General features: G+C 35.4%; 3 protein-coding genes across 5 annotated transcripts in view; 1 reads left to right on the top strand and 2 right to left on the bottom strand.

Annotated features, from left to right (window-relative positions):
• The window catches only part of LOC107739163 (T-cell surface glycoprotein CD3 zeta chain-like), a 9,483-nt gene extending 3,465 nt beyond the window's left edge, over positions 1-6,018 (bottom strand). The window contains exon 1 of the mRNA XM_016551177.1: positions 5,880-6,018. Within this exon, the coding sequence (XP_016406663.1) occupies positions 5,880-5,940 (61 nt within the window). The 5' untranslated portion in view covers positions 5,941-6,018. The remainder of the gene's footprint in view (positions 1-5,879) is intronic.
• A 1,090-nt stretch (positions 6,019-7,108) lies between these two features.
• Positions 7,109-13,196, bottom strand: LOC107739160 (protein CREG1-like). Of its 3 annotated transcripts, none has more exons than XM_016551175.1 (5): positions 13,046-13,196; positions 12,475-12,618; positions 11,415-11,534; positions 11,132-11,330; positions 7,109-8,062 (listed from the first exon to the last, which is right to left on the bottom strand). In XM_016551175.1, the coding sequence occupies exons 1-4, from the start codon at positions 13,172-13,174 to the stop codon at positions 11,145-11,147; spliced, it is 579 nt and encodes a 192-aa protein (XP_016406661.1). In that variant the 5' UTR covers positions 13,175-13,196; the 3' UTR covers positions 7,109-8,062; positions 11,132-11,144. The 3 variants fall into 3 exon arrangements, with proteins under 3 accessions (XP_016406661.1, XP_016406659.1, XP_016406660.1); XM_016551173.1 differs by having other exon boundaries at positions 7,109-8,059; XM_016551174.1 differs by lacking the exon at positions 7,109-8,062 and adding an exon at positions 8,611-10,150.
• An 884-nt stretch (positions 13,197-14,080) lies between these two features.
• Positions 14,081-14,978, top strand: LOC107739162 (histone H2A, sperm-like). Its single transcript, XM_016551176.1, has 2 exons — positions 14,081-14,140; positions 14,322-14,978. Exons 1-2 carry the CDS (start codon positions 14,083-14,085, stop codon positions 14,777-14,779), a joined length of 516 nt encoding a protein of 171 aa, XP_016406662.1. The 5' UTR covers positions 14,081-14,082; the 3' UTR covers positions 14,780-14,978.
• Positions 14,979-15,336: the final 358 nt, after the last annotated feature.

Here is a 15,336-nt window from a genome sequence, read left to right as displayed (position 1 = left end):
AACACACACACACACACACACTCACACTCAGATACACATACACACACACTCTCTCAGATACACACCCTACATGCACTACATGCACACATACACACACACACACACACACACACACACACACACACACACACACACATAATAAATCGGTGTAAAGTGTAAATACAACACAAGCCGATGAAACGCATTGTGTGTGAAAATCAGAAATGTGCTGCACGTTTGAGTCACACAGAACATTAAATCATACTAAACTACAAAATCATGAACAGAGACGTCAAAGAAAACAGCCTTTACAATGTTCATCAAAAAATGATACAGTTCAGTACAGGTTTTTTAATGTCATCATTGGTTCCAAGAAGAACGTTTAACATCCATCGAACCTTACTATTCCACAAAAGTTCCTTGGTGAAACAAAATGGTTCTTCTGTGGAATCAGTGCAAAAAAAAAAAACTTTTGGAAGCTTTATTTTCAAGAGTGTAACTATAATCATTACAGTTAATACTTATCAAGTGTAGCAGGTTCTAAATATAGATCAGATGTTTATGAACCTGGTTCAGTTTTCATTCTGGCACTGCTTTTATGTTCAGACTTCAGTTTTTTGACATTTAAGGTTCTGCTTTAGGATCTGATTTTCTCATGTAATGTTTTATACATTTTCATTTTTTTTTTTCATGTTTACACTGAAATTGTTTATTATTTGATTTGTCAGGAATAATGTGAGTTTAAAGAAGTTGTGATTCCTGCATGATAATTATTTGAAATAGTCAGATATTTGACTGACTGATGTTTGTTACATGTTTTGAATTAAATTTTTTAAGTTCATACAATTTATATTTATTCCATAACTAAAATGTGTATTAGTGAGTCGTTTTAGAGGTCAAAGGTCACATGTATAACAGCTTGATTAATTTGAGTGGTTTAACAGATGTTGGTTTATGTAGTTCATTTGTTTGTTTAGTTCAGTGGATGAACATCTGTTTGGTTTAAGATGATTTTAAGCAGCTGTGACAGTGAGTTTAGTGGTCAGATGTTGATTTTCTCCTGATTCAGAAGGATCTGTGCGATTGCTGGTCTGAATGCGGGCTGATCTGAACTTCCTTTTCCACACCGCAGCTGTGCACTGCTGTGGTTAACGTAACCTATAGTGTCGGATGGCTCAAGCAGGTCATCGCCTTTAAACGGGTGAAACACAAACCTCACGCTTGACTTCAAAACTCCTGCTGGTCATCTGATCATCAAAAGAACTCACAGAACAGAGCTGAAAAATACTGCAGTCATTTCACTTGAAGTATTATTCTGGAGTATACTTTGTTTGAGTGCAATTTAAACGGAATACTTAAATTTCTGCAGAAAAAAGCAGTATGTTTTAGTCATTAGAGTTTTATTTCTACTTGAAAAGTACGTGTTTTACTTTTGCAGTGTTTTGAGGTTTGGCGGTCAGTCGTTATTATCGAATAGGTTTTTTATTAAGGTTTGTTATTTATCCAATCAAAAAAGTGCAACCGTAAGTCACAGTAACAGTATTGCTAAAACTACAATTCAAAGAATCCATAAAGAAATCATTTTTAAAAATAGCACATATAAACCTTTCAAGATAGCCCTTTCATGCTCAATATGGCTTATGTTTTAACATCGAGACATAACAATTGTCCACTACATTGCTCATGAAAATATAATCAGTTACATAATTTATATTATAATACAATCAAGTTTTCTTCAGTGAGAATTGATCATAAAACTGTATTTTGATAACCACCATTAAATGTTTTTATTAAATGTGATCAATCTTGAAAACGGTTTAGTGTTGAAATGTGCATACTACTACTACTGTTACTATTACTATTACTATTACTAATTAAATGTTAAATTCATTGAAAATGCTTCATGTTTACTGATGTTCTTGCCAGGCTGTGGATTAGTGCTATTATAATTACATTACAGTTAATAAACATAATATCAATTAACAATTAATATAATTAATCGCAATTAATTTCATATCAATATTTGCAGAGAAAAATGACCAAATGCCCCAAATAAACATTTGAAAGACATTCATTATTATTGCAGACAAATGCACTGAACTGATGTCACAAACAGTGACTTCAGAAGTTGAAATTTTATGTTTTAATTCTATATCACTCATCATAAGTTCATCACTACTGAGCGACTGACTTTGTCCATATTTCAAAGGTGATTTAGGGTTTTTTGAAACTCGTTCTTCTGTTTTGCGTCACATCTCAGTGTTTAAGGGCCGTTCACTACAATGTGTTTGACAGTTTCACTGTTCTGCTTTGTTGTTCTATATAAACATGCACTACACAGATGTTTTTGATCTGTGTACTGTTGTATTTTTTTTTTCCCCCTTAACCAACCCTTTCTGTGTATTTCTGTCTGACAAAAACTGTTACACAATTCATTCACTTTGCATTGAGAAAATGATTCAACGGGAATTTCATGGCTCTTGTGTTCATTATGTTACTTCTACTTTCTTAATACTTAAGTACAATTTGATGCTGTATTTTTTTAAACTTTTAGTTAAGTATCTTTTGGCCAGATACTTGGACTTTTAACAAAGTAAATTTTTCTCTCGGTATCCATACTTAAGTACTGTATACGTGAGTACAGATATAGCAGAAACACAGTGAAATACTAAAGGTATACATGATATAATGCAAGACAAACTAAATATTATATATGTGCTCTTTTATTTTTATTTGTATTTGCAATGAGCTTCAGAGTTTCTGTAACATGTGAGGCTCATCTAAATGGGTAAAAAACAGGTTAAATTCTGTTCTTCTGTTACAATATTGCAATACAATTCAAATACACACATTAAATATAATGTTAGATTAAGATGAAAAAGTAAAATAAATATGAGCGGATTTGGGTAACAGATTTCGCGTGAATGAAGCAATCATTCAGTTTGTTGAATGTGAAACAAATGTTTTAATCAAAGAAAAATATTGTTTAATAATTTTTATTAACATAATCAAACCAGTCAACAACTACTCAAACACTTCTATATGTGTAAAAACTAGAAAATAGAATGTGATTATTTATTTATGGATATCTCTTAAATGTTAATTTCTTCATAAAATATATGTATGCACTACCGCTGAAAGGTTTGGGATCCGTTTTAAAAAAAGAAATGAATACTTTTATTCATTAAGGATCCATTATGTTGATCAAAAGTGACAGTAAATACATTTATAATGTTACAAAAATTTCTGTCTATTCATCAAAGAATCCTGAAAAAAATATAAATGTATCACAGTTTCCACAACATTCCACAATCCAAATTTCTTGAGCAGCAAATCAGCATATTAGAATGATTTCTGAAGGATCATGTGACACTGAAGACTGGAGTAATGATGCTGAAAATTCAGTTTTGATCACAGGAATAAATTATATTTTACAATATAATCACATAGAAAACAGTTATTTGAAATGAGAATAATATTTCACAATATTGTTGTTTTTCTCAGAAACATACAATGTGTGTGTGTGTGTGTGTGTGCGTGTGTGTGTGTGTGTAAATAAATGCTTGATATGTATATGTAAATGCACTAGTTCTGCCAGATGACCGAGTTATAATAAGCATCTGTCAGGTGTGACATATTTGAGTTCACAGAATAAAAAACACATTTTATGGAAGCGTAACAACAGCGGTACATTTCAGCATTTCATGTGTAATTTTATAGAATTTTATAGCGTGTTCCTTGAAATTATGTTTTTCAAACTGTATTTTCCATTGTGTCTCGTAATTTCATTCACTGAACTATTAAAGGAGTGACTCTGACTGTAAACACAGCTCATTTTGCCCACTGAATGAAAACACTTTCCACAACATCAGCAGTCTGATGAAAAACAACCTTCAGTAGCGGAATCTCAGTTCCTTCACAACAGACACGTCTATTCAGAAAAGTGGCATAAAGTTTAATTGGGAACTGAAGATTCTTCAAGACGCTCAAGAAAGTCAAACTAGACAAGCTGAAGCTGACATTGAAGTAGAAACAAAAAAACAAAAAAAAACACACAAAAAAACAGATCTGATGGTCTGCAATATTAAAATTTAAATATGTTTATTCTAATAATATTATGTATATATTCTAATAATAGTATGTTTGAATTTTTGTATGATTCTCCAAAACTTCGACATTTGATCTGAATAGAAATAAAACAAAAATAAATAATAATAAAAATATATAACATGTACTCATATCCTAAAAGAATAAGATAGACTGTAGATACATGCTATTTATAGAATAAAATGCCATCAGTGTGTGTGTATGTGTGTTTCTTTCATCTGTGTTTGTGGAAAAACATCAGCAAAGCAAAATGGCTCAGGATGTTCATATCACACAATATTATGACACAACTGGAGTGTGTTAGTGAAACACACTAATGATCATGAGTGGAAACAGTGAATCCAGTAACACATGAACACTGATCTGATGTGAGATCAGCAGAATCCTCCAGTGTTTCCGCTGGAGATTTACTGGAGATTCACACGGACAGAATCAACGACTGAATCAGTTCACTGTCACACGACACTCAGCTTCTGTCCTGAGAGTTATAAAACACATAAACCTCAAAATAAACTTAACACATTTAACACTTATTTAAACATTAAATATAATTTACAGAATTGATCAATTGTTTGTTAATTTGCTTTTGACTGTAAAGCTGCTTTTAAAAACAGAAGCAGTTTTTTTTTTAGGTTTTATTTTAGATTCAGCGCTTAGAAGCAAAAGTTTGTTCTGATGTTTCAGCATTTCTAATAAATGATAAATGCTCAAATTGTCAAAATTTGATAACTGAAACTTTTAGCATGTGATGATTTAATTTAAGGTCATTGACATTGCTGGATAGCTTATATATTTGTCAAATTGTTTCTATTTGTACAGCGCTTTTCACAATTTGTGCTTCGAAGCAGCTTTAGATTCAGTCATGTAATCTTTGTAATATTATTAGTTGTTATGAAATATATACAATCAAACCAAATAAAACCAGTCTAAATTTGTGGAGAGATTTTCATTTGTGTTCTGGATAAAATGTTTGTTGCATTACAGAAATATGTACTTGTTCTGTAAATACTAGTAAAATCTAGAAGAATGCTAATTTTACAAAAAATATATGTATTTTAAAACATTTTGCACTGTTCATGTATTGTCCAATTCTCATCAGATAATAAAATATACTAATATACTAATAAATAAACTTTTTTTACTGCTATGTCAGCAGCAAAACTATCTTCAAGGTGATAACAAAAGGAATAACAGCAGTCTGTCATACAATAACAAAAGCTATATAAGAAATTTAAGATTAATACAAGACAAAAATTCTAAAATACATTCAGGTGATTATTGTTTTTTTTTTTTTTAAACATCAGTTAACATTATTATTATTATAAACAAAACGTGACAATTTGTCATTTTCATACTTATGATGTTGACTGTATTTCGATCTGTATAACCAGCGTTTGTTCTTTAATTCCATATAATCACATTTAAAAGGTATTCTTAATAATAATTACATTTGAGTCACTTGACATATTCGATAGGGAGTGAAACGAAGACAGATGCCACACCGACGTGGCCTGCGAGTGAGAACACAACACTAGTGAGCCGAGGTCAGATCACCAGTGAACAGTGTTCGAGTTCATGAGGCCAAAGACCAAACACTGAATTAGACTTAAATATTTGTGTTCTGTGCTGATTTTCTGAGAGGATCTTGAATCTTTTGACAGAAGGAAACGCTCGACTCCACAGAAACCTTGATAAAGATGGCGGCCTTCCCTCAACTCCAGACTGAGTGCAGTGGATATGTCTGGTCTCTGATCAGCTCAACACTCACAAACAGAGCGATGTGTGACTCTTACCTGACACAGGTGTGATGGACAGCAGGATGATCACAGCGGATGCTGCTCTTGGTGCCATCATTATCCGTCTGTCTGTCTGACAGGCCGCAGCTTTGAGATGCGTGCGTATGTGTGTGTGTTTGACTCAATGACACTGTGACTTCAGTGAAGCTCGAGATCTGCTCTCTGACAGGAAGTGGCTCCTCAAGCTCCACCTGTACATACAGACACAACCCATCTACTGAACACTGATGACAAACACACACACTCACTCAAACACACGCACAAATACACACACTCACGGCCTACTCACTCAACCACACACACACACACTCATGGCTACTCACTCTCCGAAAAATATGAGTGATTAGTTTTTACAATCGCTAGGACACTTTTGTCAATACATAGATCACTTTTTCAAAACTCTTCACACAGTGAGCACAACAACAGTATTTGGGTAAAACTGTGGATCATTTATTGTTTTGGGACAAAATGCATTCAATGACTAAATTTTTTCAAATTAAATGAATTCTTTTCACATGCAGACACAAACACTATCAAAACTCTACATACATACAGGCCAATTTACACATTTACATACTCTTTTCAAAACTTTTAAACCAAAGTTTAAAGCCTAACCTAATAAAAAAAAGAAGACAGCAATTTACATTTCTCCAGTAATGCTGAATAATTCTGAAATGCATTCTGAATAAAAAAAAAAAATTAAATACTATCAAAACCACTAGATTTAGCTGAACAACTACACATTAAATTACCTTCTCTACAAAACGCAAATCAGGGAAAAAAAATTACTGTAATGTAACATACTGCAGTGAGTTCTAAACAGAAGAGAGTGTAATTCTTGCTTTGTAATGAAATTTTACATAAGAAAACATTATATAATGCTCCCCGTTGATAGTGTTTTTAGGTCATTGTTCTATGAGTGACAAAGTGATGTTTGTTGGGTTATAACCTGTGCTAGTGTTTTGGAAGAATAGCTTGACTTGAGACATGTATAGTGTTTAGCTAGTTTTGGTGCATTTTGAAAGTGAAATTCACTGCTGTGCCAAGATGAAAGACGGTTAGGAGAACTGTGTGAAGAGTTTTGAAAAAGTGACCCAAGTATTGAGAAATTTGACCTAGAAATTATATATAAAACTAACAGAACGAGAAAAGTCACACAGGATTAGATGAACAATTCAATCTAAAATCAGATCTTTATTTCACTGCACAACATTATATAATGCTCCCCGTTGATAGTGTTTTTAGGTCATTGTTCTATGAGTGACAAAGTGATGTTTGTTGGGTTATAACCTGTGCTAGTGTTTTGGAAGAATAGCTTGACTTGAGACATGTATAGTGTTTAGCTAGTTTTGGTGCATTTTGAAAGTGAAATTCACTGCTGTGCCAAGATGAAAGACGGTTAGGAGAACTGTGTGAAGAGTTTTGAAAAAGTGACCTAAGTATTGAGAAATTTGACCTAGAAATTATATATAAAACTAACAGAACGAGAGAAGTCACACAGAATTAGATGAACAATTCAATCTAAAATCAGATCTTTATTTCACTGCACACACTGCAATATGACAACCAGATACTTATTAAAAATATACAACAGCATTAGAAGAATAATCACTCTGGGTAAATAACGTTGGACTGACATCTCTGTGATGTTATAGAGCTGGAAGGTGTCAGCTGTGTGTAAAAACACTGATCGATTATAAAATATGAGCAAAATGAGCCTAGATGCAAAACATCACGTGACGTGACATTCATATTTCCTGCTACAAAGATCAGAGGTTGGAGGTCAGGGGTCAGAGCCAAATTAAACATCTATAACTAAGTGATACATGTGAATCTCACAAGACTTTCCTAAGATTTAAATCAGAATGTAGCGATGAATTTGTATTTGGTGAGAATCTGCAAACATTCAAATGAAAAAGCATGTGCAAACTGCAAAAATGTTTCTTAAGCATGTTACAAAATGCTTACAAAAAATGTAGTAACTAGATTTTCACATCATGTTCCATGAATGTTATGAAGAAATTAAAATGTGATTAATATGTCTCACACACACACACACACACGTCACAATGCTACAAGATTCAAACAGCATCAACCTGAGAAACATTCATCGAGTCTCTTCGGAAACGTTCCATCAGTGATTTTGATCCAGTTCATCACGATTACTGTGTCACTTCCTGCTGACACACACACACACACACACACACTTTGGTCACATGACATTCAGCATAGCATCTGCTTCTGACTGATAACAGCTGCACTCATAGCTGACACGTATACATATATGACATATAATACAAACCAATATATTCAGTATTACTTTGCTGGTGAAATAAATCTAAGAACACAATTGAATGTGTTTGTGAGAGCATTCCAATGTTTACAGATGTTTAACAACTGACTCTCATTTCAAATTCAGCAGAAACTTAATTTAAACTATTTCAGTGAATCAATTCTAAACTTTGATTCAATAAATTGTTCACTCAGAAATGTCCAATCTGCCCACTCCAAAACAAAAAGGGTTTTTAATGTATTTTACTTCTTGCCTTAAATATTTTGTTGCCTACAGTGACTGTTTGCTTGAAATGAAGCTTCCTCTGAACAACTGGGTCATTTTGACCCAGACATGACTTTTTTTCCCCCTGAAAATGCTAGTTAAAGGGCTCATATGATGCACTTTCATGTTTTACTTTTTCTTTAGTGTGTTTTGTAGCTGTTTGTATATGTATACGATCTGCAAAGTTACAAAGCTCAAATTCTCCCACAAAAAGATTTTTTCTATCTAAAAGAGAAGGCTTGATTGACACCTGCCGAAAACACCTTGATCACATTCTCCCCCACATATCTACATAACTATCCCACACCACTGCCCAAATGGATACGCAAAGAAAGAAGGCGTGGCTTCAGGTATTGCAGTAGTGTTGTTGTCACCATGTTGTGGAGTAAAATAAAAAATATACTTATATAAAACTACTATATATAAAAAAATACTTTACAATTATATGACACAATTAGCAATCAGTGGTTAAGGTTTATTTACAAAACTGTTCCAAAACAGTACAACCCAAGTGTTTGAGTGTGTGCAGCACATTTTACGGAGGACAGTTTCCTGAACCTGGGAGATTTACAAGGCCGGATGTGAAAAGGTTGTTTCTAAAATATATGGTAATTGCAACTTTGCTAAGACAATCTGGTGCCATTAAAAATGACTGGCGCACAAAAATCACTCAGAAATCTCTCATTATGCTACAGCTGCAATCAAAATTATTCAACGCACTTGACCTGCAAGACATTTTGCTGCAGAGAACAAAATTTTATAAAAAACATTTCAACAAAGGCATCAGTAAACTATTATAGAAAGTTTACACATTTGAGTGATTCTGAGAACGTACAGTTGATGAAAATCCAATGTTGTGCAAAATCTTTTATTCTTTGTAACCTCCAATAAACGCTGCCTGTTAGAATCTTCTGCCACTTCTCTACTGCAATCTTGGCCCATTCCTTGCTTGAAAAAGTTCCAAGATCACTGATAATCTTTGGTTTCTGTGTTGCCACTGTTTTCTTCAAATTCCACCAAATATTTTCAGTAAGATTTAAATCTGAAGACTGAACAGGCCACTCAAGAACATTCTATGACCGATCCCTGAAGCAAGTTTCAGTAAATTTGGATGTGTACTTTGGGATGGCTGGACTGCAAGAAAGTCGATTGATCATCAAGCTTCAGTCACTGCACCGAAGACATCACAATCTTTGCCAAAATGGCCTGGTACTTCAAAGAATCCAAGTCCTTCATACAGTTAAGATTTCCACTTCCTGCAACACCAAAACATCCCCATAACAAGACTGGTCCACCTCCATGTTTGACCATGGAGATGGTGTTCTTCTGCTTATAAGCTTTTTGCATCAGACAAACCACTGATCCATGCATCCAAAAAGTTCCAGTTTGGTCACATCACTCCATAAAACACTGTTTCAGTGGTGTTTCAGTTCCAACTCCACAGGTCTATCCAAATTAATTTTAGCACATTCAAGTCGGCCTTTTAAGTTCTTCTTGGTAAAGAGTGGCATATGGCGAGGTGTCCCGACATGAAGGCCATGCTTCTCTAGCGTTCTTCTTATATTCTGCATTGAAATGTTTTTTCCTCCTTTCATCAGATCATCTTGCAAGTCTTTGGCTGTACATTGAGGGCTTTTCTCAGTTGCTCTGATCAAACATTTTATTCCCCTTGATGATATTGTGCTTTTTCTTCAACACCCTCAAAGGTTTTCTGTTACAACACATTTTAAATTTCTGAATTAGGCTGCCAACTGTGTCTCTAGGAACTTTTGGTGCCTTCTTGCAGCCATAGACCATCTAACTTAATAAAGCAGTTGATTCTCTATAGCTTTTGTGAGAGCTTTTTTGACTTGGCCATATTTGCTACTCAACTTTAGCAAATACATAGGCTAAATGTATGCATGTATAACAGTTCAAGCTAATACAGTTTTGTTATAGTGTTTCCAAAGGCTTGATTTGTGTTTTAACAAATTTTCTACCATAACATACTAATATTAATAAGCAGCGTTTAATAGGGGTTGAATAAATATGACAAAATATTTTTAATTACAAAAAAATTCCGTACCTCAAAAATATTACATGTTGACATTATCATCATTAATAGCCACTAAATTGTTATAGATGCATTTATTAAAATAAAATTTAAAAAAACTCTGGATCTTCAGAAAAGCTTACATTTGTAAATTACTATGGTCTTTGGGGGGGGTTGAATAATTTTGATTGCAACTGATTATTATTAGAAAAGCTTGGATTTTTCCAATCAGCACAGGTTTTGTATTTCTATTTGGGACTGATAGATCATAGACATCATTAATTTGAGTTTATGCATTTCAGCTTTTATTATCCATAAATAGTGTTTTTTTATTCAAAAACTGAATACTGCCAAAATTATCCACAAATAATGTTTTTGTTCAAAAACTGAATGAATCAGTTCCAAATAGAAACACAAAACATGTCCTAAATGAAAGTTGACAAAAAAGATTGAATCCAATATTTGGTGATCATAATGAGAATGATTTACAAGCAATTTCTAAAAGGTTGGTCATTTTTGATGAGAAAACTAAATTTTCAGCACAGCACAAGGATTAAATGATTTCAGAACAAATACACATGTAAGTTCAATGCCTTGTTCATGTTGACTGAATATAACTGAATCATATAACTGAAGCTCAATCGCGTCTGACAGACTCACCGGAATGTTTCCATTATGGAGTGGATCTGTAATATTCCTCAGGTGTCACGGTTTTTACTCCACCGAAGTAATCGAGCACCCAAACCTGTGTGATATTCATCTTGGCAAAGAACCAGTTGTGGTCGGTGGGCCAGTCGATCATCTCTGGATGTCTGCTGAACAGAGCGGCTTTAGCCACTGACGCCTCGCTGCCGTTCACCTGCAAAACAGATTCACTGCTGACCGTCACACAATCACTGATTCAGATTGGACTCGACTGAAATAAGATGAAGAGGTGTGAGACCTCCATGACAGAGCCGGACAGCATGATGTGGGCACACAGTGGACTCTGAGGATCGAATCCATGATTCTTACAGTAGCTGGTCTGAGCCAGAGACACAGACAGAGATGCCTGCGGATTCACCTGTTACACACACACACACATACAGAGCTCAACTTTCAGTGTTTTTGTTTAAACTTCAGCCACACAGTTCTGTTGAATGTTAGAGCTGATAAACTAAAAGCGTTGTGTCGCATCCTATCAGTTGTGTGCTGAATCACGCTGACGTCACACTTACATAAAACTGTATCAGCGTTACATATTCATGTGTTGTTTTAATTTGTATGTTGCGTGTCATATTACAGATCACAAGTCAAACTAACTTTAAACACAATTTACCACGATCTCATACAGTAATGCCAGTTTAAAGCAAGACACTACAGACAAAACTAGTGTTTTCATGCATTTTGAGATTTTGGTGTATTTTGCTTCCATATAACATGTCTTCTTTCAGACTAGTGGAAAGAAAACATCCAAAAAACACATTTAAGTGTTTCCTTTATTGCACTTTATCTATTTGCATCTGTATATTTCAATTGCAATCCATATATTTTAAAGAGTTTTTCTCTTACATACACCAAACTTTATAGTTTTATTCCTCTCTATATTCTGAAGGCTTTTACAGAGGGGTTTGTTCATATATCATTCACACTGATTTATACAACATTTTATTCCTAAAAACATGGTGCAAATGTATTTGTTTTCTGTCTGTTTACATATTTTCTGATTTATGGAGTGATAAAAAGAGAAATCCAAAATCCCCTCTGGAAAAAACCTAACTCTTAATATGTCAACAACTCTAATTATGTCAACACACTCATGTTAACATGTTAACTCTGTCAACAAAATCAAACAAGAACTTTGAACCTGGTTTTATCCCATGTTTAAATTTATGTTCTGGAAATGCATGCAAAGTAGTGTTACTATAGTAAAAAACATGGTAAATATTCGTTAAGGTTCTGTAACTCTATTACAGAAGTGTCTGAGCTCGTGTCAGTCTCCATTGATCAGTACTGATTAGCACCTGCAGGTCCTGGACTGAAATCTCCATGTGTGTGAGGTACATGTAGGGTGTTCCGGTTCCGTTGCCCGCGGGCCCGTCGCTGATGGAGAAGGCGTTGGAGAACGGCTGTCCTCTGACTGGATCGTGAGTAGAGATCGTCGCCATTTTTCTGATTTATGGAGTGATAAAAAGAGAAATCCAAAATCCCCTCTGGAAAAAACCTAACTCTTAATATGTCAACAACTCTAATTATGTCAACACACTCATGTTAACATGTTAACTCTGTCAACAAAATCAAACAAGAACTTTGAACCTGGTTTTATCCCATGTTTAAATTTATGTTCTGGAAATGCATGCAAAGTAGTGTTACTATAGTAAAAAACATGGTAAATATTCGTTAAGGTTCTGTAACTCTATTACATAAGTGTCTGAGCTCGTGTCAGTCTCCATTGATCAGTACTGATTAGCACCTGCAGGTCCTGGACTGAAATCCAGGTGTTCCGGTTCCGTTGCCCGCGGGCCCGTCGCTGATGGAGAAGGCGTTGGAGAACGGCTGTCCTCTGACTGGATCGTGAGTAGAGATCGTCGCCATTGAAGCCCAATCACACTTATTGACTACGAACCGAGCCATCCGAGCGACCTCCTCATGCGGCGGGACCGACAGCGGGACGCTGTGAGCGGCGACGAGCGCGAGGCACACCGCGAAGAGCGCGCGATTCATGACTGACTTCTGCGAATGACCGGAAACTAATGAATCAAATGAGCCACTGATCACTGTAAACCAAGCACAAACGATTCATACGATCATAGAGTCATAACTGATCAATGTGAACTCTGAACACAAATGATTCATATGATCACAGAGTCATAACTCATGACTGACCGACCACTGCGAACTACCCGGACACTACTAAATCAAATGAGCACAGAGTCACTGATCACTAATATCACCGACCACGAATCATTTGATCACACGAGTCATGAGTGTCCTCCACAACAAATTGTCACATGATCAAAACAGCTGTCATGTGACTTCAACACAACACGTGGTTGAAGAAAAATCCAAACCGCAAACAAGTTATTAAACCTGTGGAAGAAATCATGATTAAAGCATCATGAAGCAACTCTATTTGATTAACCTACATTTAACTCTCTATTCATATTTTAATAACTTTCTAAAACTACTCAATATTTAAACATATGCACTGACATACATGTAAAGCTCTGCTAAAATTTGTAACTTATTATAATTTGTAACTTATTTTGACTTAACCTAACCCAACCCTCTGAAAATAAACAAATAAATAACAAATAGATAAATAAAAAAATATAACTTTATGTTGCCCTCATCAAATTCAAGATACTGAAATTAACAAATATAGTCATAAACATTACAAATATTAGTAATATAAACACGTTTGTAAGTAAATAGCTTTTTAAATGACTTTATTCCACAATTTTATTCAACTCTTAAATCTTAAAAACAAAAAAGTTTTGAAATGCACTCATAAGACTCACTCGAATTGATCATTTGCAATATAATAAAAAATTCAAAGAGCTGATTAGCCACCAACTCATTTGCACAGGTGAATTTGAATTAAAATCAATTAAGCTCTAGTATAAAACACAATGCTCTTAGATAAGAATCAAAGATCTTCACTGTTTGTTCATTGGTTGTGTTTATCAGGTAAGTTTAAGTTGTTCTGGTGTTTGTTTATTATCGAAGTCATTTTTTTACTCCGAGTTTAGTTACTTTATTGCATTTTAACTACCTAAATTTTTGAATTTCTGTAATATGAAGTAGGCCTACTTGGTTGTTTTCGGTTAGTTATGTGGAGATGTACTGATCTGTTTGCTTGCTTGTCTAGTTTTTATTTTAAACCATTTTCTAGAGTTCTTCGTCATGTCTGGTCGCGGTAAGAAGATCGTTGCTGCATCAGAGAGCAAGCCGTCTGTGTCGCGTTCGGCCCGCGCGGGCCTTCAGTTCCCGGTTGGCCGCATCGCGCGTCTCCTGCGGAAGGGAAACTACGCTGCGCGCATCGGCTCCGGGGCGGCGGTGTATCTAACTGCGGTTATCGAGTATCTGTGCGCGGAGGTGCTGGAGCTGGCGGGAAACGCAAGCCGCGACAACAAGAAGCTGCGCATCGCGCCGCGTCACATCCAGCTGGCGGTGCGCAACGACGAAGAGCTGAACACGCTGCTGGGCGGCGTCACGATCTCGGAGGGCGGCGTGCTGCCGAACATCCAGGCGCAGCTGCTGCCCAAGAAGACCAAAGGTCCGCGGGACCCGAACACCAGCAAAGAAGTCCAGTCACAGGACTTCTGATGCTGGGACTCTATTTTTAGCACTTGACTGTGGATGGGTTTTTAATTTAATAAAAATATAATCTTTAATGGTTTTAGGAACTAAGTTACTGTTTGACCTGCATCACACCTTCTACAGGCTTTCTGAAGTCCCACATGAAATCTTAAAGGGTTACTCCACCCCAAAATGAAAGTTGTCATTAATCACTTACTCCCATGTCGTTCCAAAACCGTAAAAGCTTCGTTCGTCTTCGGAACACAATTTAAAGGGGTCATATGACACGATTTAAATTTCCTTTCTCTTTGGAGTGTTACAAGCTCTTGGTGCATAAATAAGATCTGTAAAGTTGCGACGACTCAAATCCAAAGAGATATTCTTTATAAAAGTTAAGAGTCAACCACGCCTACCTAAAACGGCTCGTTCTAACACGCCCCAACATACCTAAGTCGTTCTGTGGGAAGACTTGCATAACGCCGCCCAAATGTTCACGCAAAGAAAGAAGGCGTAACTTTTATTCTCGCTGTAGTATTGTTGCCGCCGCCATGTCGTGAAGACGCTGTGTATTTCGTTGTGAAAGC

The sequence above is a fragment of the Sinocyclocheilus rhinocerous genome, unplaced genomic scaffold, assembly GCF_001515625.1.
Source record: "Sinocyclocheilus rhinocerous isolate Xijiao unplaced genomic scaffold, SAMN03320098_v1.1 scaffold2510, whole genome shotgun sequence".
Lineage (NCBI taxonomy): Eukaryota > Metazoa > Chordata > Actinopteri > Cypriniformes > Cyprinidae > Sinocyclocheilus > Sinocyclocheilus rhinocerous.
The sequence above is the reverse complement of the archived record's forward strand: the minus strand, read 5'-3'. Positions and strand labels throughout refer to the sequence as shown.

What these genes read in the sequence shown, in the direction of transcription:
- LOC107739162 (XM_016551176.1), top strand. Translation starts at nt 14,083, where the DNA reads ATGCTCTTAGATAAGAATCAAAGATCTTCACTGTTTGTTCATTGGTTG. An exon ending in TCATTGGTTGTGTTTATCAG is followed by an intron (nt 14,141 to 14,321) that starts GTAAGTTTAAGT and finishes TTGCTTGTCTAG; the next exon opens with TTTTTATTTTAAACCATTTT.
- LOC107739160 (XM_016551175.1), bottom strand. Translation starts at nt 13,174, where the DNA reads ATGAATCGCGCGCTCTTCGCGGTGTGCCTCGCGCTCGTCGCCGCTCAC. An exon ending in ATAAGTGTGATTGGGCTTCA is followed by an intron (nt 12,619 to 13,045) that starts ATGGCGACGATC and finishes TAAATCAGAAAA; the next exon opens with ATGGCGACGATCTCTACTCA. An exon ending in TTTCAGTCCAGGACCTGCAG is followed by an intron (nt 11,535 to 12,474) that starts GTGCTAATCAGT and finishes TGTGTGTAACAG; the next exon opens with GTGAATCCGCAGGCATCTCT.